The sequence below is a fragment of the Sapajus apella genome, unplaced genomic scaffold, assembly GCF_009761245.1.
Source record: "Sapajus apella isolate SASKATOON/1434 unplaced genomic scaffold, GSC_monkey_1.0 scaffold55, whole genome shotgun sequence".
In the NCBI taxonomy this organism is placed as follows: domain Eukaryota; kingdom Metazoa; phylum Chordata; class Mammalia; order Primates; family Cebidae; genus Sapajus; species Sapajus apella.
This window is the reverse complement of record NW_022436995.1, coordinates 6,508,831-6,535,260: the sequence shown is the minus strand read 5'-3', so window position 1 is coordinate 6,535,260 and position 26,430 is coordinate 6,508,831. Positions and strand designations below refer to the sequence as shown.

Below are 26,430 nucleotides of genomic sequence, written 5' to 3'. Positions count from 1 at the left end.
CTACTCAGGAGGCTGAGGCAGGAGAATTGCTTGAGCCCAGGAGGTGGAGGTTGCAGTGAGCTGAGATTCTAGCCACTGCACTCTAGCCTGGGTGACAAAGCGAGACTCCTCTCAAAAAGAAAAAAAAAAAAAAAAAAGAATTTACTTGACCAGCCTTACTCTGGTGCCTGCCCTTTCTGGCCAACCCAAATGGAGGAAACCCATTTTTTTAAAACTGAAAGATTTGAAGTGTTGATACCTTTAATCCACTTCCAACAGTTTATTCCAATGAAACCATTATCTAAGAGCATAAAGATGTAGCATTATTTAATAGAAATTATTTCCTTTAGTATTCCATCAGTAGGAGATTAAGTAAGTATAGTACATCCTTACAATAGAAATACCTCATCACGCCAGGTGTGGTGGCTCATATGTATAATCCCAGCACTTTGGAAGGCTAAAGCAAGTGGATCAAGGGCTGGAGACCAGTGTGGGCAACATGGCAAAACTCTGTCTCTACTAAAAATGCAACAAGTTGGCTTGGCATGGTGGCATGAACCTGTAGTCCCAGCTCCTAGGGAGGCTGAGGTGAGAGGATAACCTGAGCTCAGGAAGTTGAGGCTGCAGTGACCTGAGATCACTGCACTCTAGCCCGGGTGACAGGTGTAAGACCATGTCTCAAAAAACAAAAACAAATACCACATAGTAGAGTCGGGGTCGGGTGCGGTGGCTCACACGTATAACTCTAGCAATTCAGGAGACAGCTGAGGTAGAAAGACTGCTTGAATACAGGAGGTCAAGACCAGCCTGGGCAACATAGCAAGACTCTGTCTCTACAAAACATTTTTAAAACTAACTGGGGTTGGTGGCACATGACTATTGTTCCAGCTACTTGGGAGGCTGAGGCAGGAAACTAACTTGAGTCCAGGAGTTTGAGGTTACAGTAAACTCTGATCATGCCACTGCACTCCAACCTTGATGACAGAGCAAGACCCTGTAAAATAAAATAAGAAATATCATATAGTAAAAATAGTTAGATTTATATGTATTCACCTGGGAAAAAAAGGTCATGGCATATTTTTAAATGAAAAAAATAAAATATTTGAAAACAGTATAGGTAGGGCATGGTGGCTCATGCCTGTAATCCCAGAATTTGGGAGGCCGAGACAGGTGGATTGCTTGAGCCCAGGAGTTCCAGACCAGCCTGGGCAACATGGTAAAACCCCTGACTCTACTAAAAACACAAAAATTAGCCAGGCATGGTGGCACACACCTGTAGTCCCAGCTATTCAGGAGGCTGAGGTGGGAGGATGGCTTGACCTTGGGAGGTGGAGGTTGTAGTGAGCCGAGATCATGTCACTGCACTCCAGCCTTGGCAACAGAGCCAGATTCAGTATCAAAACAAAGACAAAAACAAAACAAACAAAAAACCAGTATGTAATTCAACAAAGTTTTAACAATATGTAATATGTACATAATGCATGTATATATATATTTACATATATAAATACAAAATAATACGGCAACATGTAGGAAATCAAAAAGATTTTTACGTCTGTGAAATAAATGGCTGCAAGGATATATATCAAAATATTAACAGTGGTTATCTCTTTTTGGTGGGATTTTGGGGGTAACTTTTTCTTTATGATTTTTAAAATATTTTTGAATGTCTTCTAATGAGGCTGTATTGTAATCAGAAACATTTCAGAACAAGTTTGTAAAATCCTGAGTTTCTACTGTCTGAAGAAGATATTTTCAAAATGAAACTAACCTTCCAGCTGCTCACTAAACCCTTCAGTTTCCAGATGGAACGTCTGTCTCTACCACTTGTGTTTTATTTCTTCCCTGACTTCTTGGCTTGTCCCACAGTGAAGGCTTCTGCTTCTCTGTTGCCTCCTCCTTTTGCAGCACTAGCATTAGAAGTGGGTCTTGCTGGGACAGAGGGGCAGGAATGACACCTGGCATATGGGAGGTGACCCATCTGGCTTCCTTGTGACCTGGACATTTCCAGGTCTGTACTAAATATCTCTAGTGATTTCCTGTTCACTTGTCTGTTGGTGAAGCCTCAGAAATAACCCAGGTTTCATAAATGTAACAAGCTTCCCATGGTTTCCCAGAGGTTGTCCTGCAGATTTCCTGTTGACAGAAACACAGGAAGGAGTGCGGGGGCTGCACTGGTTGAACATCTGCGCCTCAATCCCTCTGCCTGTCAGTAACCCTGTCACGGGGAGGCCTGCTTGCTTCTAGGGTTGGGAAACTGCTCAGCAGGCAGGATGGGCCCTAGCATATCACAGCCAACCAGTCAGCATCATCCAGGCATTGTTGCTGAGACAGAAGAGCTCAATGATACAGCAATGGCATGTCAATCCCCAGTGATGCTCAGATTCAACCAACAGAAAGAACAAGAGAAATATTTAAGCTATGGAGCATGGGTGGGAGTATGGGGGTGCAACAGGGGCTACTGTCAAGGGCTAATACAAATCTGCTTTAGGATTTTTTTTTCTCCTGTTGAACGTAGGGAACTCCAAAACTGAGGCTCTTGTCTCCAACTCTTATCAATGATTAGTATGTGCACAATCCAGAATTGGTTATCGGGAGCTGGTTCCCTGTCCAAAATACTACTATACTATGAAAGTTGGCCACAGCACCAGGTCTGTGTTTGGTGACAGGAGCCTGGCCAGTCACTCCAGCCAGCAGCTCACACACTGCCACCTTTATACACACAATGCACTGCAGTCATTTATTTTGCTGGGCTTGGCTGGCTCTTATTTTCTCAGCCTCTCTGCTCAATTAGCCTTTGTCAGTTGTATGTCTCTTTAACTGGTTTGTCTGTCTGACATTGGTCATTCCTCCCATATATAGTGTTAATCCTGATTGTCTTCAGCATGTGACTAGAGCAAAATAGCCTTATATGGCCAAAAGGAGATTGACGAATGCCCATCAGGAGACTCTTTAAACAGTAGGCTGATAAAGGAAGCAGCAGGCTGTAGTGGGAGGAGACAACAGTGTTTATTCTAGAAAATCAAGAAGCATCTGTTCACCTGGGAAGGGAATAATATCTATTTTGCAGCTCCCTTTATGTAATTAGGGCTGCCTTTTTTTTTTTTTTTTTTTTTTTTTTTTTTTTTTGAGGCAGGGTCTTGATGCTGGAGTGCAGTAGCACATTTATGGCTTCCTGCAGCCTCAGTCTCCCAAACCCATGCCGTCCTCCCACCTCAGCCTCCCAAGTAGCTGGGACTACAGGAGCACACCACCACCCCTGGCCAGTTTTTTTGGTATTTTTTAAATAGAGACAGGGTTTTGTCATATTACCCAGGCTGGTCTCAAATTCCTGGGCTCAAGCCATGAGACTGCCTCGGCTGCCCTGAGTGCCCAGATTACAGGCGTGAGCCACTGGACCCAGCTGGCCACCTTTTTATCATGCCACAAAAAATGCCAAAAATTATTCTCAGGAAAGGCAAGTTTATAAATTGAGGCCAAAACAAAACTGTTCGAAGTTTTTTTTCATTAGTATTTTTATTTATAATTTGCAATCTGCATTGGTATCGGTGCAGGAAGCGAAGGGGGTGATTAGAAAGTAAATTTGGAAAAGCAATTTGGAGGTGGGGAGAGAGTGTTTGTGAAACAGGCAAAGGGAGATTGTTTTAGGCAGGAGGTGGGGTGGGCAGAGGGTGGAGAAGGTGAGGAAGATGCCAGGAAAATGTTTGTATTCAAAGATTTAATTTGAGGTAACCTTAATTTGAATACATGCTGTAAATTAAAAACCCCTTTTCTTTTCAACAGGAACCACTTGAATTAAAATTCCCAAACATCTCTTATCCCGCCCTGGGGCTCTTAAAGGTAAAATCGTGGCTTCCAACAGACCAGGAAGCACACATCAGTTGTCATCCTTGGGGGAATCTGAATAACTTACGTCAATCCATGCAACCAAGTGTTCCTTTTAGAATTCTTCTTTTGGCTGGGCACGGTGGCTCACTCCTGTAATCCTAGCACTTTGGGAGGCTGAGGCAGGCAGATTACTTTAGGTCAGAAGTTCAAAACCAGCCTGGCCAACATGGTGAAACCCTGACTCTACTAAAAACGCAAAAAATTAGTTGGGTGTGGTGATGCTCACCTGTCATCCTGGCTACTCGGGAGGCTGAGGCAGGAGAATCGCTTGAACCTGTGAGGCAGAGGTTGCAGTGAGCTGAGATTTTGCCACTGCACTCCAGCCTGGGCAACAGAGCAAGACTCGGTCTCAAAAAAAAAAAAAAAAAAAAAAAAAAAAAAGAATTATCCTTGGAAAAGAATATTTTCAATTTTTAAAATGGATCACATTCTATTAAGCGAAAATATCTGTGAGTATTTTTCACTTTAAATAAACCTAACATTATATTTGAAGTCTAAATTTATACAAAATAGAAATTTCAGGGGGGTGGTGATTGTTTTACAAAGGGATCCTTTTCTTCAGAAATGCTTAGCTGTAGGATCCCTTTAAATAAGCTAACTCCCTGGTACATTTGAAGTACATTTGAAAACTTGATTTATATATACATTTTTAGAAATATAGCTGTTATGTAAAATGAGGTGTAGTGTCAACAAAAACGTGTACAAGTTACAGTCAATGTCCCACATGGTTCAAAAATTATTTAATAGATTTACTGATGTATTAAATGATTTAATATAAATGACAATATAGCTGTTACCCAAAAGGCATCCCAATCCAGACCCCCAAGAGAGGGTTCTTGGACCTCGTGCAAGAAATAATTCAGGGCATGTCCACAGGGAAAAGTGAAAGCAAGTTTATTAACAAAGTAAAGGAATAAATGAATATCTACTCTATAGGCAGAGCAGTGCTATGGGCTGCTCCACTGACTATACTTATAGTTATTTCTTGATTATATGCTAAACAAGGGGTGGATTATTCATGAATTTTCCAGGAGAGGGGCAGAGATTTTCTGAAACTGAGGCTTCCTCCCCTTTTTAGACTATATAGGGTAACTTCTGGGCATTGCAATGGCATTTGTAAACTATCATAGTGCTGCTGAAAGTGTCTTTTAGCATGCTAGCATATTATAATTAGTGTATGAGCAGTGAGGACAATCAGAGGTCACTTTCATCACCATCTTGGTTTTGGCCGGCTTCTTTACCGCATCCCGTTTTATCATCAGGGTCATTGCAACCTGTATCTTGTGCTGACCTGCTATCTCATCCTGTGAGTAAAAATGCCTGAACTCCTGGGAGTGCAGCCCAGTAGGTCTCAGCCTTATTTTACCCAGTCCCTATTCAAGATGGAGTTGCTCTGGTTTAAACGCCTCTGACATAACCAACAAAAATTGAGTCAGTTCCTTGGAGTATGTAGTTGTGAAATTTAATCTATCCAAGAATGCGCTCCATGGCCTACTTAGTGGCCATGAAAATAGTTAAGAATGACGTAAAGGCATGTACATTATGCCTCTCCTTATATACATGCTCATATGTGCTTACAATGCATAAACTATTTCTGGAGGGATACACCAAAAAAAATTAAAAAGTAGCTGATTTTAGAAGGGTGAATGGAACACCTAGAGTGGCGGAGACTTTGCTGTATGCTGTATGAATTGTATTTGTTATCATGTGTAAATATCATTTTAAAAATAAAAACACTAGTTTTTACAAAGTACATGCAAGGGACCAAACTGGCTAAATGGATTACCCCATTTGGCCACTGAGGTAAACTCTAAAATTATATCTTACTCTCCCAGGATAGAGTACCAATTGCCTCAAGAACAGAATAAGGTGGAGAAAATGATTATTCGTTACTACTTCTAGAACTGTTTATTTAATACATGAGTGACCATTTAGGAATGACTGGACGGAGCTAAAGACATGACTGGTGTGTTTTCCTGCCTTTTCCCCCTTCTTATCCAACTAAAGAGTTTCATCTTTCAAAGAAGAAAAAAAATGACATTAGTAAGTTAATAAAATTTTAAAGAAGAAGAAGGAATTTTCTGTTCTTTCAGGGCTGTCTCCACATGGACCCTAGTGAGAGACTGACATGTGAACAGCTGTTGCACCACCCATATTTTGAAAACATCAGAGAAATAGAGGATTTGGCAAAAGAACATGACAAACCAACAAGGAAGACCCTAAGAAAGAGCCGAAAGCACCACTGCTTTACAGAAACATCCAAGGTGATAGTTTCAAATGATCTCCTACCTGCCACCTGGTACACAGAGTTGGAACCTTGACTTCAGAATGGCAGTTGTGGCTTTCAGCTCCAGCATCATCATTCTAGCACTAGGACACAGGTCACAGGGTCTATCAGCCAGGGTCCCAGGGACATCTGTCTCCTGAAGCCCCCTCTCCCTGAATCCTAAAGGTGCCCTTGTCCTGCTGTTTCCTGCTGCCACACAGGGGCCAGGGTTTCCGGCCTGCATGAGCACAGGTCTCAACAAGGTACATAAGTATGAGTCCAGCTGAGCACACGTCTGGTACTTTGGAAAATGAAATCAGATTTTCCCCAGGCAGTTCTGTGTCATCATGTTCACCTTCACTATTAACTAACCCTCCAGGTTTGTCCAAAAAAGGAGCTGTTTTCCTCCCTGATCCTTTGTCAGAGTTGGCTAGGGCAAATACAGTGATGAGTGCTTTGGGTGATATCAGCAGAATATTTAACCAGAGAACAGTATCCAAACTGCACAATGGGAGCCTGTGAAGAAGCCTGACTGGTATAAAATGGCCTTATGTTAAGCATCTTGTGATAAGCCCAAAGCTGCAATAATTTAGAATGAACTGTAGTTGGAACCACAACTGCTCCTGGGTAACCTCTGGATCCTGCCTGGGTTCTCCTTAAGCTATAATTTATCTTGCCTTAGTCTTTCCCCTTGCAGCTTCCACTGCCTGGCATGCTGAATGGTACCAGGGTGGTGTGTGTGAGGCTGGGAGGGAAAAGGGGGAAGAGTCCATGAGGAACAAGTACAGCATGAACTCCAGGGCCCTAATGTAGATCACAGTTACAAAATTAAGAATGTTTTAATTTTATTCTCCATCATCTATGATCCAGGTAGCAAAACAGGCCAGAAATAGACTCCTCCACTCCCACCCCAGAATTATTTATCTCAGTATTACTTTGTATTCAAGAGCAAATGGTTTTGATGGAAATATTTCTTATTGAAAAAATAGGGAAACTCTACTATTTGGTGTATTGTCTTTTTTTTTTTTTTGAGACTGAGTCTCATTCTGTTGCCCAGGCTGGAGTGTAGTGATGTGATCTTGGCTCACTGCAACCTCCGCCTCCCAGGTTCAAGAAATTCTCCTGCCTCAGCCTCCCCAGTACTTGGGATTACAGGCACATGCCAGCATGCCCAACTAATTTCTATATTTTTAGTAGAGATGGGGTTTTGCCATGTTGGTTAGGCTGGTCTCAAACTCCTGACCTCAGGTGATCCACCCACCTCACCTCCCAAAGTGCTGGGATTATAGACGTGAGCCACCGCACCCAGCCTGGTGTATTGCTTTTAAATCCTGAAGGAATCGGTTGATTTAAAAGTACTAAAAAGTACCTTTCTGAGGAAAATAGCTGAAAAATTTTTTTTCTGCAAAGGAAAAGTACTAAAAAGTTCCCTTTTTAGGCATACCTAAGGACATACAGTGCAATACAAAAAATACAGGTGTGTTCTTACTTTCATTTGACATTGACAGTAAATTCAAACATTTTCAGGAAGCTTGAAGGAAACAGGTTTATCTTTTGTCTTTAGAGATGGGGGTCTTGCTATGTTGCCCAGGCTGGTCTCCTGGGCTCAAGTGGTCCTCCCACCTCAACCTCCCTAGTAGCTGGAACAAGTGTGCACTGTGCCATGCTTGATTTGCCTTTTTAACTAAAGGAAGAGACTAAGTAGGCAAATTGCCTAGGTGCTGGTTACCAGTTTTCTGCTATAAGACAAGGCATTGGCTTAAATGATCCCTAACATCTCAGCAAGCTCTCAACTCCTGTAAATTTATATTCGTTTCCCAATAACGTTAACATACAGATTTTCCCTTTTTCATATTCTCTAAATCTTCTTTAATGTGCCTGATTTTCCTTTTTAACATAAAATAAATCTTCAAAAGGAGAAGCAAAGACCAAATTGAAACATTTAATCCTCTCTCAAGTCCTGGAATCTGTGCAAAAAAAGTATTTCTATACTAAAAAGCTTAATGACCTCTTTTGTGATATATTCTAAATAATGAAAAAAAAAATGCATGGCACAGTTTTGAACCTAATTCTGTGTTTTGCATTTTCAGTTGCAGTATCTACCCCAGCTAACTGGCAGCAGCATCCTTCCAGCTTTGGATAATAAGAAGTACTACTGTAATACCAAGAAACTTAACTACCATTTTCCAAACATTTAAAGGTGCTAGGAGACATGATTTTAAAAAAGGAATCGATAGATTCTTTGAAGAAAATAAAACTTATACAGTTGATTGAAAACAATTACAATGTTGAAAACATACCAAGAGAAAACATAAGCAAGAAACTGGGAGGCCACTTGGCACAATACGAAGGGAAATTCCAGAGCCAGTCTTCCATGCTTGATAATGGTGTACAGAAAAGTGTTTGGAGTTTCACCTGTATTTCAATTTATGTAAGCAGCCGAGCTTATGAACAGCATATGAACTGTCCCATACCTCTAGCAAAACCAGATGATGTCAAAAAGATTTATGTTTCACTTGTACCAAATGCCACACAAGAAGAATGGACTACACAATACCTATACATATTTCCTCCGATCTCTGTTGCCTTGACTCCTATCTCCTGCTTCTCAGATTGTTTCAGCATATTTAAGGCTAGTTCTATTTCTTGAAATCAAAATGTTTAAAATCCCATTTCCTGCTTGCTCTATTGCTTGATTTTTATATCTTAAAACATTTTGTGGGTAACACTTAGATTCAAAATATTTAAAAACATATGAGTTATCACAAAGACTTGGTAATTTCTATATTTAATTATATGTTTATACATTTCATAAGGATGTACCTTAGTCACTTTTGCAGGCAAGATGGATTTACTATAATCTGTCTACATTTATTCACCCCATTACCCTTGCAAACAGAGGAATGAAGCTTGGCAGGTGATTAAGGCAGTCAAAGGGTAGAGCAAGACCTACGGGCTTTGCAGGAACTGAACCTGTCATCCTGAAAATAATTAGTACTTCATTCTATCCGGCACAGCCTTAGACCTGGTACATCTATAGGCAAAGCTGTAATATAGTGATCTGGGTTTCAGAAGGAATTGCTTGTGGACTCATTCATGACATGAGTCATGAAAGACATGATGTTTTCCCTGAAACATCTTTTCATGCTGTGTATGTGTAGGTATGTATATATATATATATATATGCTATCCTAACAACTAATATATTACAATAAGTAGTCCAAAATTGAGGATTCACAGCTTTGTACAGTGACTTAAAATAATGACATATATGTATTTATGTGTGTATGTGTGTATGTATGTATATATATACACACACACATACATATATATATACATACATACACACACACACACACACACACACACATATATATATACACACACATATATATGTATGTCAATCCCTCCACCTCAGCCTCCCAAGCAGCTGGGATTACAGGCATGTGCCACTATACCTGGCTAATTTTTTTGCATTTTTTGGTAGAGACAGGGTTTTGCCATGTCGCCCAGATTGTCTTGAACTCTTCTGCTCACGCGATCTGCCCGCCTCGGCTTTCCAAATTGCTGGCATTATAGGCATGAGCCACTGCATCCGGCCAAAAAGACATAATTAGCTTTGATTTGGCCTACTGCTCTTAATCAAAAAGCTTTTTCATCCTTGTCCCCTGGACACAAGGGCAATATGAAGCCTGATGTCTGTTTCTTACAGCTCAACACCATTTCTGGTTGATGTGCTGCCACCATTCCTAGCACTTCTCAGCCATGGTCTTCAAAGCTGTATTGCACTGTATTTTCAAAGCATTTCTTCTGTATTCTCATTTTCTTGTAAATTTTCTTCATGATGACATCTGACCCCATTCCCTTACTGTTAAGTAATCCACTGAAGTCTGGTGTCTGTTCGATAATTTTGACTACTTTAGGCACTTTAATGATATCCTGAGGCTTCCTAATGTAGTTTCTTGCCTAGATCTGATAGGGGGTTAAATGCTAGTCCCAGAATTAGTCAATTCCTGTTAGCCTTGATTCACATGACAAGGAAGAATATCCAACTTCTGTGAATAGTTAAAATTTTTCTTTTTTTCCCTTAACCCAAGAAAATGCACTTGATGGAGGCAGATGACCATAACTGCTTAATTGAGCCAATAGTTTTACTGAAAACCATTCAGAATAGAAAAGTAGCTCTGGACTAAATGTGGTGAATCAGTTGTCTCACCACACAGTAATGAAAGAAACTTGAGAAAAAAGGCTTATTTTTCTCTAAGGAGTTCCATTAAATTTATGCTTATGTTCAATTTGACCATATTTATAATCCTTTTATTCAAATGCATGAAATCCCTACCACATGAGACTCTTCCACATCATTTTATTTACTTTTCTGATTTTTAAAATGACAGTGGCAATTAATAAACAGTTTATCATTTATCTATGTGCTATTTGTATAAGCTGGGTTTTAAACACACAAAAATTATTTTTTCTACCTGAAAGCTGCATCATAGAAAGTATTTATTTGAAAATTCTTTTCAAGTTTATATTCAACAGCTTAATAATGTTTAAACCAGGCCGGGTGTGGTGGCTCACACCTATAATCCCAGCACTTTGGGAGGCCTAGGTGGGTGGATCATGAGATCAGGAGTTTAAGAACAGTTTGGCCAAGATGGTGAAACCCCATCTCTACTAAAAATACAAAAATTAGCCGGGCATAGTGGTGGGCTCCTGTAATCCCAGCTACTTGGGAGGCTGAGGCAGAGAAATGCTTGAATCTGGGAGGCGGAGGTTGCAGTGAGCCAAGATCATGCCCCTGCACTCCAGCCTGGGCAACAGAGCGAGACTCTGTCTCAAAAAAAAAAAAAAAAAAAAAAAGTTCAAACCACACACACAGAAATCTATAAACAAGCTGGCATAGAACAGTAATAGAATCAGGGGCATTTCACACAGGTAACAAAGACCTGTTTTATCTATTTTTGACTTTTTTTTTTTTTTTGAGACAAGGTCTTAATCTATTGCCCAGGTTAAGTGCAGTGGTGCCAACATGGCTTACTGCAGCCTTGACTTCCCAGGCTCAATTTTTTAAGAGACAGACAGGGTCTCCCTTTCACCCAGGCTGCCAGGGTGGCATGCAGTGGCCATGATCATAGTTTACTGAAGCCTCAAACTCCTGAGCTCAAGCGATCCTACCACCTGAACCTCCCAAGTATCCGGGACTACAGGTGTGCATCTCCATGCCTGGCTAATATTTAAATTTTTTTTATAAAGATAGGGTCTCACTGTGTTACCCAAATTGGTCTCAAACTCCTTGCCTCAAGTGATCTTCCACCTCAGCCTCCCAAAGTACTGGGATTACAGGCATGACCCACGGCACCCAGCCTAAAGCAATTTTAGGTTTTAAGAAAAACCTAAGCATAGCCTACTGGTTTTTATGATTGTTTCCTTTATTATATTGCAATCCACAAAACTATGTGAATTCAGCCAAGAACTATGTCCAGTTTTAATAAAATACTAGCTTAAGTTTACAAAGTAGACAAATTAAGCAGCAACTGTTGATTTTGAGAAAGGATGTATGGTATGAAGAACACAAGAATGCAGGGTCAAGGGAAATGCATGCAAATCCTGGGAAGCAATACGTAAATGCATGCCTCAACAACCGCTGAACACTTTGTGCAACTGATTCCATCAGTGAATCTGTAATTTAGCTTCTAATTTCTCATAATTGTGCATTTATGGTAGTATGCTTCATTAAAGTTAAATTTAATGTAAATTATTGTTATAATACAATAAAAATATCTGTTGTTCAAATAACTTTAAAGGATTCCAAATATCTACATCAAAAGATATCTCTAGATTTACATATTAAGTGAAGAATATATGAGAATTAAAATGTTACCTAGTTTGCATTTTTCTTTTTTCTTTTTCTTTTTTTTGAGATGGAGTCTTGCTCTGTTGCCCAGGATGGAGTGCAGTGGCACAATCTCGGGTCACTGCAACCTCCACCTCCTGGGTTTAAGTGATTCTCCTGCCTCAGCCTCCAGAGTAGCTGGGATTACAGGCATGTACCACCACACCCAGCTAATTTTGTATTTTTAATAGAGATGGGGTTTCGCCATGTTGGCCATGGTTGGTCTTCAACTCCTGACCTTAGGTGATCTGCCTGCCTTGGCTTCCCAAAGTGCTGGGATTACAGGTGTGAGCCACCATACACAGCTGCATTTTTCTTAATGTGTATTAATGTACATAAATTCTCACTTCCAACTTAGTAACATTAGTGAGTCACATCTGAATATTTTCTACATATGAGGTACTCTCCACTTCTAAAATGTCATGCTATGGCATCCTTATAATTCTACTGATGATTATATAATATTAATTGACATTTAGAATCACCAGTTTCAAATAATCCTTTATACTGAAATAAGACACATTCTTTTACTTCAATTGTAATTTTAGTTCCAGAGAAGGCAGTGCTGTCTTAAAGGTTTGGACAAGATTTTCTTTTTCTCTTACTCCAGGAAGATCACTTAACAACAAATATTTGAGGTTTCTGCAAGTAAAGAAAAAAAGTCACTTTAATTTGGCCAAGAGCATTAAAAATGAACTCAATTTACTGACTTAAAGAAAATTACATAGAAAATGAATCTATGTCACCCTATGCTTTAAAAATGACTTTCAGAGAAGTAGCCTTAGAGATGAAATTCATGCCAAGAAGTAACACAGACTTTGGGTTATGTCAATATTTCTAGCCAAATCATTCTAAATAAAATATATATAATGACATAGATATCCTTTGCATGTGAAATATGAAATGTGAAACCCCAAAAGGGTAAAAACTGTGAAAGTTCTTAAAGGTACTTAAGTTTCTACCAAAAGATGAAGCTTTGAAACCTCAACTAATGTAAGAGATGAATAATCTAGTACTTTTGGTCCTCATGTTTAAAATTTCTCAAACTTCCTGTGATATTGAGGTTTCTGGCAGATCCATTATATATTAAAGCATAACTACATTAATTAGATTCAGAATTTAAATGTGGGGATCTCTAAAATAGGGATTTGATTAAACAAACTTCTGTTCTTTTTTTTATCATCCTGATAAGACTCAGAATCTTACAATTTTAGAATTAAACATTCCTTGCTAGTATTATCTGTTTTTGCGTTTGGGATTAGGTGACTTGCTCCAGGACATGGCATGGGTCTGGTTGGTGGCACAAAAGGATGTAGAACAGCTTTCCTAACTAGTGGATGCGTGCTTTTGATGAGCATTATAGTGTCAGGCAGTGTTCCAAGCTCTAGAGACAGAAAGGTGAATATTTCAAGGTTTGTTTCCCTCAAACAACATAATTACAGGGTAAAATGCTAATAGGTATACACCAAATATCCTGAAAATATCAAAAACATAGGGGAAATCACTTTAAAAAAAAGTAGAGAAAGCATAATCGTTGATGCTTACTGAGGGCTTACTGTGACAGGCATCATGCTAGGTGCTTAATACAGATTTAATTTTTAAAAACATACTCTATAAAAATGCAATAAAACTAATGGATTAAGGTTGACAATTTTAACTGTTTTAAAGTATTACAGATGAAAGTGAGGTCATTTTTAAAAATCATCTTTTTCAGAACTAAAAAAAGATACTAAAGATACTACCCCTCACAGTCAGTTAAATTCTAACTATTCACCTTAACAGCATTATCAGGTTTCCACTTTGGCTTTGATCATCTACCTTAAATGACGCAAAGCAACGATGCCTTTGTCTGTGATATTGCCACAGGATATTATTTCCATTTCCAATATGCTTTTTTGTAAATTTTCAAGTTGACTAAGTTTCAGCAAACAGCCATCTTCGATATACTGACACTTGCACAGCCTTATTTTTTCAACGTGCTCTAGGCCCTCTGCGGAGAAAAAGCACAGATTAAGAATCTGCTTTACCATTAAGATGACAAACTGTCCTGGTTTGCTCAAGACTAACTTAGTTTTAGGACTGAAAGTCCTATGTCCTGGGAAACCTCTTAAGTCCCCTGAAAACTGGAATGAGTGCTCACCATACAAACCATATAAGGAATTCACTATAGAGCTTGTGCTGATGGACAGGGCCATTCCGCAGTCAGATGCCCTGGAGGAAAGAAATGCCCACATAGGGGCAGGCACGGTGGCTCACACCTATAATCCTAGCACTTTGGGAAGCTGAGGCACGTGGATCGCCTGAGGTCAGGAATTCAGACCAGCCTGGCCAACATGGTGAAACCCTGTCTCTACTAAAAATACAAAAATTAGCCGGGCATGGTGGTGCACGCCTGTAGTCCCAACTATTTGGGAGACTGAGGCAGGAGCATCACCTTGGAGGCAGAGGTTGCAGTGAGCCAAGATTGTGCCACTGCGCTCTAGCCTGGGCGAGAGTGAGACTCTGTCTCAAAAAAAAAAAAAAAAAGCCCACATAAACAGAAGCTGTGTGGATATAATTAATTATTCCTGCATTATTGAGGGCTCCTCAGTGATAGAAGTTTGACAAAGATAGTTTGACAAACAAGGCCCTGGATTTTAAGTCAATAAACCAAAGAATAGAGACATATAAAAACAAGCTTAGTGAGAGGAGGAAGGAGAGGAAGGTATTTGTCACCTCAATTTAATTTGAAAATAAATATCAAACGCAGGAAGAAACAAACTTGACTGTACTGAAACAGGCAAAAAAGACATACCTATAACTATAATCGTGAGTCAACCACAAAATAGTCATTGCAAATCACCTGCATTTCCTATTAGCAAAATGATAGGGTGGTTACCCATGTGATCAAATCCAATGCTCATGATACAAGAGTCGGTGGCATCAATCGCCTGAATCTTGTATTTGTCGAGAGGGCCTGTTGGGAGGTGGTTGTAGTCCTTCTGCCACCTCTCCTGACCATGGTAGCGTACCATGGCCCCACAGCGCAGCAACCACTCGGATGCTGCCCTGTCAGGGCCAACATCCCTGATGCGCTCATAATCCACCCTGTTTGCAAGAGGGAAAAAAAAGCAGTTCGCTTTTACAATAATTACTAGCTTGTTAACTATATTCACTGACATAAATACAGAATGTAACAAATTTTCATTTCAAGTGGCTGAAGAGGAAGATAAATGTATTAATGAGATCCATGCAAAAAAACCCCTAAAACTAAAAAACTGTAGTTTATCTGCTAACTTTTTGTTTTGTTTTTGTTTCCAAGTGAACACTGTCATGGCATATTATTTTTATATGACTTTATCAGTCAGACACAAGTTTTCATTGATTCGTATATAGTAGAGTGCTTGACACCAGACATATTTAGTAACTGTTCTAGGAGTGACTATACTTGGTGAGAATTTCTATTAATAACAAAAGATTAAAGAGAAAACAATTCTGAATTTGTGTTCAAATTAATCTGAGTAAGTGATATTTATTAATTTCTACATATGCTTTTTTTTCTGTAGCTAGTGATCATAATGCTGTATTAAGCAATCAGGAGGTTCATCAGTTTCAAAATAATATTTTTCAGTGTGCCACCCACTAATTTTTTGAAAACTTGAGTTACTTTGATAGAATTCAAAAGGTTAACTACATTCCTTTAAAAAGCCATAAAAATATTTAAAAATTATATTTAATACATTTTTCTGATTATGTTTATTTTAAAAAACTTGAAATATATCAAAAGGACTAGTAAAAAAAATCCTTGAAATTCTGCAACTCAAACAGCCACAGTTAACATTTTGTAATCTATTTTTCTGCTGTTTTTCCGATGTTTGTGTGGGTTTTGTTTGTCTGTAAACAAAATTAGGATCACACTGTAAATTGTTAAAAGAACATTTGAAATACAAGAAATAGGCCAGGCGCGGTGGCTCATGTCTGTAATCCCAGCACTCTGGGAGGCTGAGGCAGGTGGATCACCTGAGGTCAGGAGTTGGAGACCAGCCTGGTCAACATGGTGAAACCCCGTCTCTACTAAAATACAAAAATTAGCCAGGTGTGGTGGTGGGTGCCTGTAATCCCAGCTACTCAGGAGGCTGAGGCAGGAGAATCACTTGAACCTGGGAGGTGGAGGTTGCAGTAAGCCAAGATCGATCCACTGCACTCCAGCCTGGGAGATAAGAGCAAGAAAACAAACAAACAAAAAATAGCCAAACTAGCTGTCAGGAACTAATCTATCTGTAACAATCTCCATATCTCTTCACTTTATTTAGAGTAACTTACTTAAACAAACAAACAAACAAAAAAATGAGAAATAGCCAAACCAGCTACTGGGAACTTATCTAGCTGTAACAATCTCTACATTTCTTCACTTTATTTAGAGTAACTTACTTATTAAACACTGCATTCAACCAGCCCCAGAAATATCTGGAGTCACATGACCATGGGAGTTTCTTTAATCCACACAACTGCTGGGAAACTTTTCCAAACAGCATCATTTGATCTAGACACACAAAACAGTACTTATATTAGATCATCATCAGGGTTCTATACATATAGCAACTTACTTCACAACTTCAGAGTCAATGTTCTTGTACTGATAAAGCTGATGACTCACTTGCCACTCAACAGTTATTGAGCAGGTCACTCCTGTTTCTGCCTCTTGGGTTTTTTTATTTGTTTGCTGAAAAAAAATGAGGGGTTGGACTGGATGGTGCCTAATGTTCCTTCTGGCTTGAACATTAAGTTCCACTGTTGAAAACTCAACTGGAGTCTGTCTGTTGTACTGCCACCTAGTGTCCATTCAGGCACTGTAGTTACATATTTGCTGAAACCAGCTCTACTCCCCATCTGTATTTTCAGTATCAAAATGACTTACTAAAATCACCGAAAAAGCAATGTGTCGAGGTTAAGATGCTTACATCCAGAAGAGAAGAGGAGACATGAAAATAGATCTACCTATGACAAGGCTGCAAGTGGTGTTACCACAGCAGTGTAAACAATAAAAATGTTGCAGGGCAGCTGGAAAGGGCTGGGCAACTGACTTCACCTTTCTAACCTCTGGTATTCTCATTTGTAAAATGAGATGATTTGCTTAGATAATTTCCAGCTGTCAAAATCTATAACCAGAATTTGAGAGTGATTCCTGGAGTAGGTTTCAATCTGATTTATCTTAATTCAAATTTCTCTAGTAGTGTTCTAGGTGGTGTGTGCAAGGGACTGGGTGCAGCAGGGGGGATGGGGAGACAAAGATAAATGAAAGACGGTGTTTGCTTTGAGCATCTGACAATTTAATGCAGGGGGGAGTGGGCTAAGATACGTTACCAAGGAGTTAAAATAAGTGACGGAACTTGATAAATGCCTCAAAAGAGTTAAAACGAGGACAGAAAAAATTTCAACAGACAAAGGTGCCAGGAAAAACTATGCCAGATTATTAGCTGAAGCAGGAACATTTAAGGCATGTTATTTTCAGTTTCACTAGCACATGTGAGTCACGAGAAGAGGCAGGCAACTTGCAGAGTCAGGTCATGAAGGGTCTTGCATGCTCACCAGGGAATTTGGACTGTATTCTGCAGGCAGCTGAGAGTCACCGAGGTTTTAGAACAAAGCACTGCCATTGCTATGGTTGTGCTTCAAGAAGTTTACTCAGACAGCAGCATCAAGATTAAGGGTCAATAGAATGGGACAGCCAGCCAGCAAGGGTTTCAATCATATGAGGCCAGAGGAAAGGGCCTAGTTGGGGAAGGATGGGAATGATATTACAGAGTTAGTTCCATATGACTGAGTTAAGTGAGATGTAGGGGCAAGTGCTAGAGGAGTTGAAGATGGCACCAAGTTTTGGTCCTGGGTTACTAGTAGGATAGTGTTGCCATGAACAGAAATCAATATCAGGAGGACGGGGTTATAGGTTCAGATTTTTTTAGTTTTTCATAATCTATATATTAAATGTTAGCAGGATTTCTAAGTGCAGATGACCAAGAAATCACTGGAATCAGAGTCACAAAATGTTAGAGCTGTAAGGAATTTAGATCACCTGGACCATGTGAGGAAACTGAAGCTCTGATATTAAGTAACTTGCAGACACCCTAAATCCATTCTGGAACAAGGTGCGGTATTAATAAATGCATGTGTTTAAAGGGACTTGCTCAATGTTTCATGGCTAATTGGTGGTAGTGTTGAAACTTGAACCCAGTTCTCTACCAGTCTGGGGTCCTTTCCTTAATCATTACATGGTTCTAGAATTCAAGAGAAAGAAGAGGGCTAGAAAGATGCCTGAATGGGAAACATCTTAGAGCTGAGGAAGTAACTGAGGATGTTGAGGCCATGAAACAGTGAGAGATGTGACCTGAGGACAGAACCAACTACCTTTTTCACTTCTTTTCTACCATAGCCGTCTTCATGACTGCAAACCTCTGCTCCACTACCTCCCTTTCATGTTCTCAACCCTTTCCAGCTTTTTGTTAAAGCTCTCTGTACCTGTGCCCACCTTGAATAACTATTAGTTGTCAATCTTATTTACAAAATATGGGCTTTCCCAGCTTCTATTCAGGCTATTTTCTCTTAGCCTCCCTCCCCCATCACCATCAATCTGTGGAAATTCCACCCAACCTCAAGACCTTATTCAAATTCCATGACCATTCATTCACTCGCTCAATAAATGTTTATTGAATGTCTGCTATATTTAGTGCAAAAGCAACAACGGTAAGTCAAAACAAACAAGAACAAAGGAGAAAGAGACATACAGAGAGAAGGACAAGGTTCCTGGCCTTATATAACGCATAGTTTAATAAAGACAGATGACATATTAAGAGATAAATAACATCCAACGTAGTTAGATAATAGAGGTGTGAACAAATGCCATGAGAATCTAGAAGAGGGAGTGAGAGGAAGGCTTCATACTGGAGGTGTCTTTTGAGATGGGTCTTAAACAATGATTAAAGTTTTTAGTTAGTATAAAAGCAGAACCAGAATACGCAAAAAAAAAAAAAAATCCAATTAGAACAAAAAAAGAGTATGCAAAGTAAAAGAAAGAGCAAGACTCATATCTTATTCATTTCCATTTTTCTTAGCATAATGCAGAAGTTTAATAAATATTTGTTTATTAACAGTCTTCAATGGTTGACACGTTTCCATGGAGAAAGATAAAACCAGTTAAACTGTTATTAAGCAGGTGAATTAGAATGGTCTTTGAAAACTTTTGCTTGATTCATTTTGGTCCATCTTATAATTTAGCTTAAACGAAAGGCCAACTTTACTTCAGCTGCAATCTCTAAAAACACAAGATATTAGCTTTAAAAGATTTTAAACATGAAAATTAAGTTTATATTTGGCAATAGAGGTAAAAAAAATTTGGTAGGTTTTTACGTTCTCAATTGCAACTTTGCTAATGATTTTGCAAATTATTCCTACTTGAGTCCAAGCAGTTGTGTCTGGGAATGTTTTCTCTAGGGAAAGAGGAGACCTCTAGTGGTAAGTTAGTGAATCTAGCTCTAATAAATTAAAAGTATCCAGTTAAACGCAAATTAGAAAATAACCACTACTAAATTACTGCTGCCATAGATAATCCACCATGATCAAGTGGGTTTCATATCAGGGATGCAGGAATGGCTTAACATACACAAGTCAATAAATGTTATACACCACATAAACAGAATTAAAAACAAAAATTACATGATCATCTTAACAGATGCAGAAAAAGCATTTGACAAAATCCAGCATCGCTTTGTGATTAAAGCCCTCAGCAAAACTGGCATACAAGGAGCATACCTCAAAGTAATAAAAGCCATCTATGACAAACTGACAGCCAACATAATAGTGAATGGGGAAAAGTTGAAAGCAGTCCCTCTGAGAACTGGAACAAGACAAGGATGGCCACTCCCACCACTTTTAAAAAAAAAAATTTTTTTTTGAGATGGTGTTTCACTCTTGTTGACCAGACAGGAGTGCAATGGCACAACCTTGGCTCACTGCAACCTCTTCCTCACAGGTTCAAGTGATTCTCCTGCCTAGCCTTCCGAGTAGCTGGGATTACAGGCACCCGCAACCATGTCAGGCTAATCTTTTGTGTTTTTAGTAGAGATGGGGTTTCACCATGTTATCCAGGCTGGTCTTGTTCTTTTCTTACAATATATTTTATTTTACTTCTTTTCTTTTTTTTTTTTTTTTTTTCTTGAGACGGAGTTTCGCTCTTGTTACCCAGGCTGGAGTGCAATGGTGCAATCTCGGCTCACCGCGACCTCCGCCTCCTGGGTTCAGGCAATTCTCCTGCCTCAGTCTCCTGAGTAGCTGGGATTACAGGCACATGCCACCATGCCCAGCTGAATTTTTGTATTTTTAGTAGAGACGGGGTTTCACCATGTTGACCAGGATGGTCTCGATCTCTTGACCTCGTGATCCACCTGCCTCGGCCTCCCAAAGTGCTGGGATTACAGGCGTGAGCCACCGTGCCCGGCCAAATCTGGAGGCATCACAGTACCTGATTTCAAACTATACTATAAGGCCATAGTCACCAAAACAGCATGGTACTAGTATAAAAATTGGCACATACACCAATGGAACAGAACAGAGAACCCAGAAAGAAACCCAAATACTTAATAGCCAACTGATCTTCAACAAAGCAAACAAAAACACCAAGTGGGGAAAGGACACCCTATTCAACAAATGATGTTGGGATAATTGGCAAGCCACATGTACAAGAATGAAACTGGATCCTCATCTCTCACCTTATCTAAAAATCAACTCAAGATGGATCAAGGACTTAAATCTAAGACCTGAAACTATAAAAATTCTAGAAGATAGGCCAGGCGAGGTGGCTCATGCCTGGAATCCCAGCACTTTGGGAGGCTGAGGCAAACAGATCACCTGAGGTCAGGAGTTTGAGACCAGCCTGGCCAACATGGTATAACACTGTCTCTTTAAAAAAAAAAAAAAAAAAAAAAAAAAAAAAAAAAAAAAAAGGCACAATAGACTTTGGGGGCTCAGGGAGAAAGTTTGGGAAGGGGGTGAGAGGTAAAAGACTACAAATTGGCTTCAGTGTATACTGCTTGGGTGACAGGGGCACCAAAATCTCACAAATCACCACTAAAGAACTTATGTAAGCAAATGCCACTGGTTCCCCCAAAAACCTATTGGAAAAAAAAAAAAAAACCCTAAGGAAATTCGAGCACATGTGCATGGAGAGACAAGAACATGAATTGCAGCGTTGTTTCCAATAAGGGAAATCCAGAAAAATCAAGGCATACCCCAGTGGAAATGGGAAGAATATACAGCAACAGTCAGAACAATGGTTATCCCTTGGAAGGGAGGACAAAGCAATGGGGAGGGGAAACAGGACTTTCAGTTGTATCTGTTTTATTTATGAGAAAAGAAAAGAGGGAGGGAGGGAGAGAGAAAGGAGAATTCCTCAGAGGGCGAAAGAAAAAGAGAGAAACACTGAAAACACAGCACATTGTCATAACTGGATTAAATCTGGTTTATGTATATGTAGGAGTTTATGGTGTTATTCTTCTGAGTTGTTTGAAATAGTGCATAACAAAAACGAGCTACTGGGACCATACAAAAAAAATTTACTGCTGCCATAAATAATCCAGGAAGTCAAATTATGAAAACAAAATCAAAAAAACCTTCTTATCATCAAAACATGGCTTACAGCCATATGTAACAGTGTCTTAAAAAGTTGCAGTTTTACAACTTAGAGAAATCCATCATCTAATGTGTTACTCAAAATCGGATATATACAAAGTTTTCTCAGTAGATTTGATGGAGAGTTTCTCTGTTTGCATTAAAAAAAAAGTTTTGTTTTTTTTTTTTAAGTGGAAGTTCTGATGTTGCATATTAAATGCAATTATTTAGTGGGCTATTCAAAGTGATGGTTAACTTGGTGGTTAAAAAGACAATTAGTGGGCTGGGCGTGGTGGTGCATGCCTGTAATCCCAGCACTTTGGGAGGCTGCAAGGCAGGCAGATCACGACGTCAGGAGATTGAAACCATCCTGGCCAACATGGTGAAAACCTGTCACTACTAAAATAAAAAAATTAGCCAGGCATGGTGGCATGTGCCTGTAGTCCCAGCTACTCCGGAGGCTGAGGCAGGGGAATCACTTGAATTTAGGAGGTGGAGGTTGCAGTGAGTCGAGATTGAGCCACTGCACTCCAGCCTGGAGACAGAGCAAGACTGCGTCTCAAAAAAAAAAAAAAAAAAAAGACAATTAGTGAACTAGTCGTTGAGGGCTGTATGTGTGAAGAGGGGTGGGATGCCATCAGAATGGGGTACATTTTCCCCAAATTACAATCCCATCCCACTGTAAGTCACCTATTGTTGATTTTAGTTCTGACTGCTGAGGTGTAGTATCTAGTGAAACAAACTAACAGAGCAATTAATTAGGATTTGGAAGCAAAGGTCCCCAGACTGATTTTTAGGCCAGCATCACATGGCACTCTTTGAATTAATTTCTCACAGATACTCACCCAGATGGAAGAAGGTGATCACTAATTTCCAACCAAGGTGGGTGGTATCAGGAACACAAATGTCTCTAGCCACAGATATCATAGGGTGTATGAATGCAGGACAAGCTCTTAGTTTGAAATTACTTAATCAAAACAAACTACTATACAGTCAAATCTTAGAGGGGGATGTAAGCAGAGATTTTGTAAAAAGAGTATATGTGTTGAGTTCTTTCACCCTTGCTAAACTAAGAAACACATGCTTAAAATCAAATAGTAGTAAAGAAAGTACAACTATGGGCCCAGTTGGGCCACGAAAGTCTAATCATAGCCCCCTGCACACATTCTGCATGCAACTTAGTAAGAAATCAACTCTATCCTGTGAAAACTAAAAACCAGTCATCTCTACTACATACCTACCAGAATGGTTAAAAGAAAAAAAAAAAACTGACATCAAATGCTGATGACAATGAGGAGAAACTGCACTCAAACATTGCTAGTGAGAACTTAAAGTGGTATAGCCACTTTGGAAAAGTTTGGCAATTTCTTACAAAATTAGGCTGGGCTCATGCCTGTAATCCCAGCACTTTGGGAGGCCAAGGTGGGCGGATGACTTGAGGTCAGGAGTTCAAGACCAGCCTGGCCAACATGGTGAAACCCCATCTCTACTAAAAATACGAAAGTTAGCAGGGCATGGTGGCATGTGCCTATAGTCCCAGATACTCAGGAGGCTGAGGTAGGAGAATCGCTTGAGACCAGGAGGCAGAGACCACAGTGAGCCAAGATTGCACCACTGGACTCTAGCCTGGGCAACAGAGCATAACCCTCAAAAAAAAAAAAAAAAAATTAAACATGCACTTACCATATGACTCAGCAATTGCACTCCTGGGCACTTATCCTAGAGAAACAAACACAAGTTAACACAAAAGAGTGTACACTCATGTTCATAGCTGCTGTGTTGATAATAGTTAAAAACTAGAACCAACTCAAATGTCCTTCAATGAGTGAACAGTTGAATATATTTGTATTAGTCCATTTTAACACTGTTGATAAGGACATACCCGAAAGTGAGAAGAAAAAGAGGTTTAATGGACTTACAGTTCCACAGGGCTGGGGAGGCCTCACAATCATGGCAGAAGGCAAGGAGAATCAAGTCACATCTTACATGGATGGCAGCAAGCAAAGAAAGAACTTGTGCAGGGAAACTCCCATTTTTAAAACCATCGGATCTTGTGAGACTCATTCACTATCCGGAGAACAGCACAGGAAGGACCTGCTCCTATAATTCAATCACTTCCCACCTGGTTCCCTCGACATGTGGGAACTGTGGAAGTTACAATTCAAGATGAGATTTGGGTGGGGACAGCCAAACCATATCAATACTGTAGTTCACCTACATTATGGAATGTCACTCAGTAATAAAAAGGAAGGGACTACCGATACATGTAACAATTTGGATGTATCTCAAGGGATTATGCTGAATGCAAAGAGTCAATCCCCAAAAGTTACATGCTGTATAATTACAATAACTACATGCTGTATAGTTACAATAATTTATGTAACATTCTTGGTATAACAAAATTTTAGAAACGGAGAAAAGATTGGGTGGGGCTGCAAAGGGAAGTTGTGGTTACAAAAGGGCAACTGGAGGGACACTTGTGGTTATGGACCTGTGCTGTACCTTGACTGTGGTGGTGGATACAAGAATCTACACACCTGATAATCATATAGAACTAAATACACACAGAAAAATAACAGAAATACAAAACGGGGAATCTGAGATCGATGGATTGTATCAATGTCAATTACCTGGTTGTGATATTGTACTAGCTTTGCAAGATACTACCACTGGGGAGACTGGGTGAAGGGTACACAGAATCTCTATTCCTTTTTTTTTTTTTTTTTCCTTGAGACGGAGTCTCACTCTTGTTGCCCAGGCACTGCAACCTCCGCTTCCTGGATTCAAGCCATTCTCCTGCCCTAGCCTCCTGAGTAGCTGGGATTACAGGCATGGGCCAACACTCCCGGCTTTTTTTTTTTTTTGTATTTTTAGTAGAGACGGGGTTTCTCCGTGTTGGTCAGGCTGGTCTCAAACTCCCGACCTCAGGTGATCCACCCGCCTCGGCCTCCCAAAGTGCATGGGAATCCACAATTATCTCACAAAATTGAATAACCGTCTCTTTTTTTCATCTGTGATCGAAGAAGCAGGCAACATTCTACACTGTTTTAACAAATAAAGCAAACTATGTACCCCTGTTCTGGTGGTAAAATCCTTGGACCATTATAAATGCCATCAGGTTGCAAATGCTTCACTGTGCTAAACACCTGATAACCTTATCTCCCGGTAATCCGCTCAACAGCCCGAAGATTAGGAAGACCTTGCTATCATTCCTAGTTCACAGAGGAGCGTCTGAGGCAAAGAGGTGAAGTGATTTGCTGGAGCCACCTGACCAAAGACTGGAACCAAGATTCTAACAGGCACGTGAAGAACTTCTGTTAATAAATTTGTATCATTCTATTTCTGTTCTGTTCAGAGCCCCATAAAAGAAGTTCAGAAGACTGAGGGCTGTCAGTCTTCCCTGTGACAAAACGCCTTCATGAGGAGCGGGGACCAGGGCCGGACATGGAACGCCCTCTTAGCGGACGCTCCACTCGGAGGGGGCCGAGAAGGGAGACGGTGGGTGCCCAACCCCTTCACCTCCCACAGGCCTCGTGCGGGGGCGGGGCCGAGCGGGAGAAAGAAGCCGCTGGGCCCGCCCTAACGAGAATTTTCACCGTAATCCAGCCCACATTCTCCCGCGGCCTCCATATCGCACGGCGGTGGAAGTCAAGACGCGCGACATGAACGGCCAGGTTTTCAGTCAGCCCAGCGTTGGCGAAGGGCGAGGGCAGAACACAACCACCACCCTCGTCCCGCCCCGCTCGGGGCCTAGCTCCTCTACTCACAGCATTGGACGGAGGGAGGGAGCGAGCCAGACTCCCCGCGTCTGCCGCTCCCTGGCCTGCCCTTCGCCCTCCGCCGCGCGCGCCCATTGGCCACCGCAGCCTCTCCACGTGGGACGGAGGCGCGCGCTTCATTGGACCCCGCGTGAGGGGCGGGCCTAGAATGCGCGGGTCGCCGGCCGTGGAGGGTCAAGTCGTGGCTTCTGAGGGCTGGGGAAGGGCAGCGGGCGCAGGCGATGGTGCCAGCGCTGCGTTACTTGGTTGGTGCCCGCGGACGGGCCCGCGGGGCTTTATTCGGGAGCTTCCCCTGGGCGTGCGGGCCGGCGTCAGGGAGGCCCCGACCGCTGTGTGGGGGTGGCCGCAGCGCCAGCACCAGGTGAGTGGCTGCTCGTCCTCCCCGCCGCTGGCGCTGCTGCCTCTCGCAGAGGCGAATCGTGCTGGACCTGTGTCCCTCTTCCTACTTCCCTGTCCCGGGGTGAGAGCAGGCTGGGGTCCTGTGGAGCTCCAACCTCGCATCGCAGGAGCTGCCACCCTGCGGGTTCATTCGTTGTATGTACGGGCGGGAGGAAAGGCGGTGTATGGAGTAGAGGTCAGGAGTAGCTCTGGCTTGAAACCCGTCCACTTTCTGTTGAACTCTGGTCTAGTCACTTAACCTCCTTGAAGGCTCAGTTGTGACTGGGACCTTAGTCTCTCCAGTTGGTGCTCGTTTGGAGGATAAAAGGACCTAGCACACAGTGTAAGCAATCAAATATAGCTGGCGTCTTTGGGGTTGCTTGGAAGATCTGAATACAGCCTTAGCTCCTGGCAGAGCCCGCATAGAGTTGCCCCTGTCGGAAGCAGCTCGTATGCTAATCAAAGCCCGCAGAATTCAGTGTCCTGTGATGTATAGTTTGGACGTCACATTCGAAACCACTGTCTTTCTCTGCCCTCTGTGGAAGAGAGTTTGTGTGAAGGATGTAAGGCTTGGAGAGGTTTTGGTTATTTTGAGGACTAGAAGG

The 26,430-nt window shown here is 40.9% G+C and overlaps 3 protein-coding genes across 3 annotated transcripts in view; 2 read left to right on the top strand and 1 right to left on the bottom strand.

Moving 5' to 3' along the window:
- The window catches only part of CDKL1 (cyclin dependent kinase like 1), a 57,265-nt gene extending 48,460 nt beyond the window's left edge, over positions 1-8,805 (top strand). The window contains exons 8-10 of the mRNA XM_032244547.1: positions 3,763-3,819; positions 5,961-6,131; positions 8,224-8,805. Coding sequence (XP_032100438.1) covers positions 3,763-3,819; positions 5,961-6,131; positions 8,224-8,331 — 336 coding nt within the window. The 3' untranslated portion in view covers positions 8,332-8,805. The remainder of the gene's footprint in view (positions 1-3,762; positions 3,820-5,960; positions 6,132-8,223) is intronic.
- On the bottom strand, positions 1,501-25,421 carry DMAC2L (distal membrane arm assembly complex 2 like). Its single transcript, XM_032244548.1, is given in 8 exon segments — positions 1,501-2,943; positions 6,157-6,371; positions 12,635-12,671; positions 13,848-14,019; positions 14,908-15,116; positions 16,440-16,551; positions 23,352-23,387; positions 25,331-25,421. Coding segments are annotated over 6 exon segments (840 nt in total). The 5' UTR covers positions 16,547-16,551; positions 23,352-23,387; positions 25,331-25,421; the 3' UTR covers positions 1,501-2,843.
- A 7-nt stretch (positions 25,422-25,428) lies between these two features.
- Positions 25,429-26,430, top strand: part of L2HGDH (L-2-hydroxyglutarate dehydrogenase) — a 65,433-nt gene continuing 64,431 nt past the window's right edge. The window contains exon 1 of the mRNA XM_032244546.1: positions 25,429-25,808. Within this exon, the coding sequence (XP_032100437.1) occupies positions 25,669-25,808 (140 nt within the window). The 5' untranslated portion in view covers positions 25,429-25,668. The remainder of the gene's footprint in view (positions 25,809-26,430) is intronic.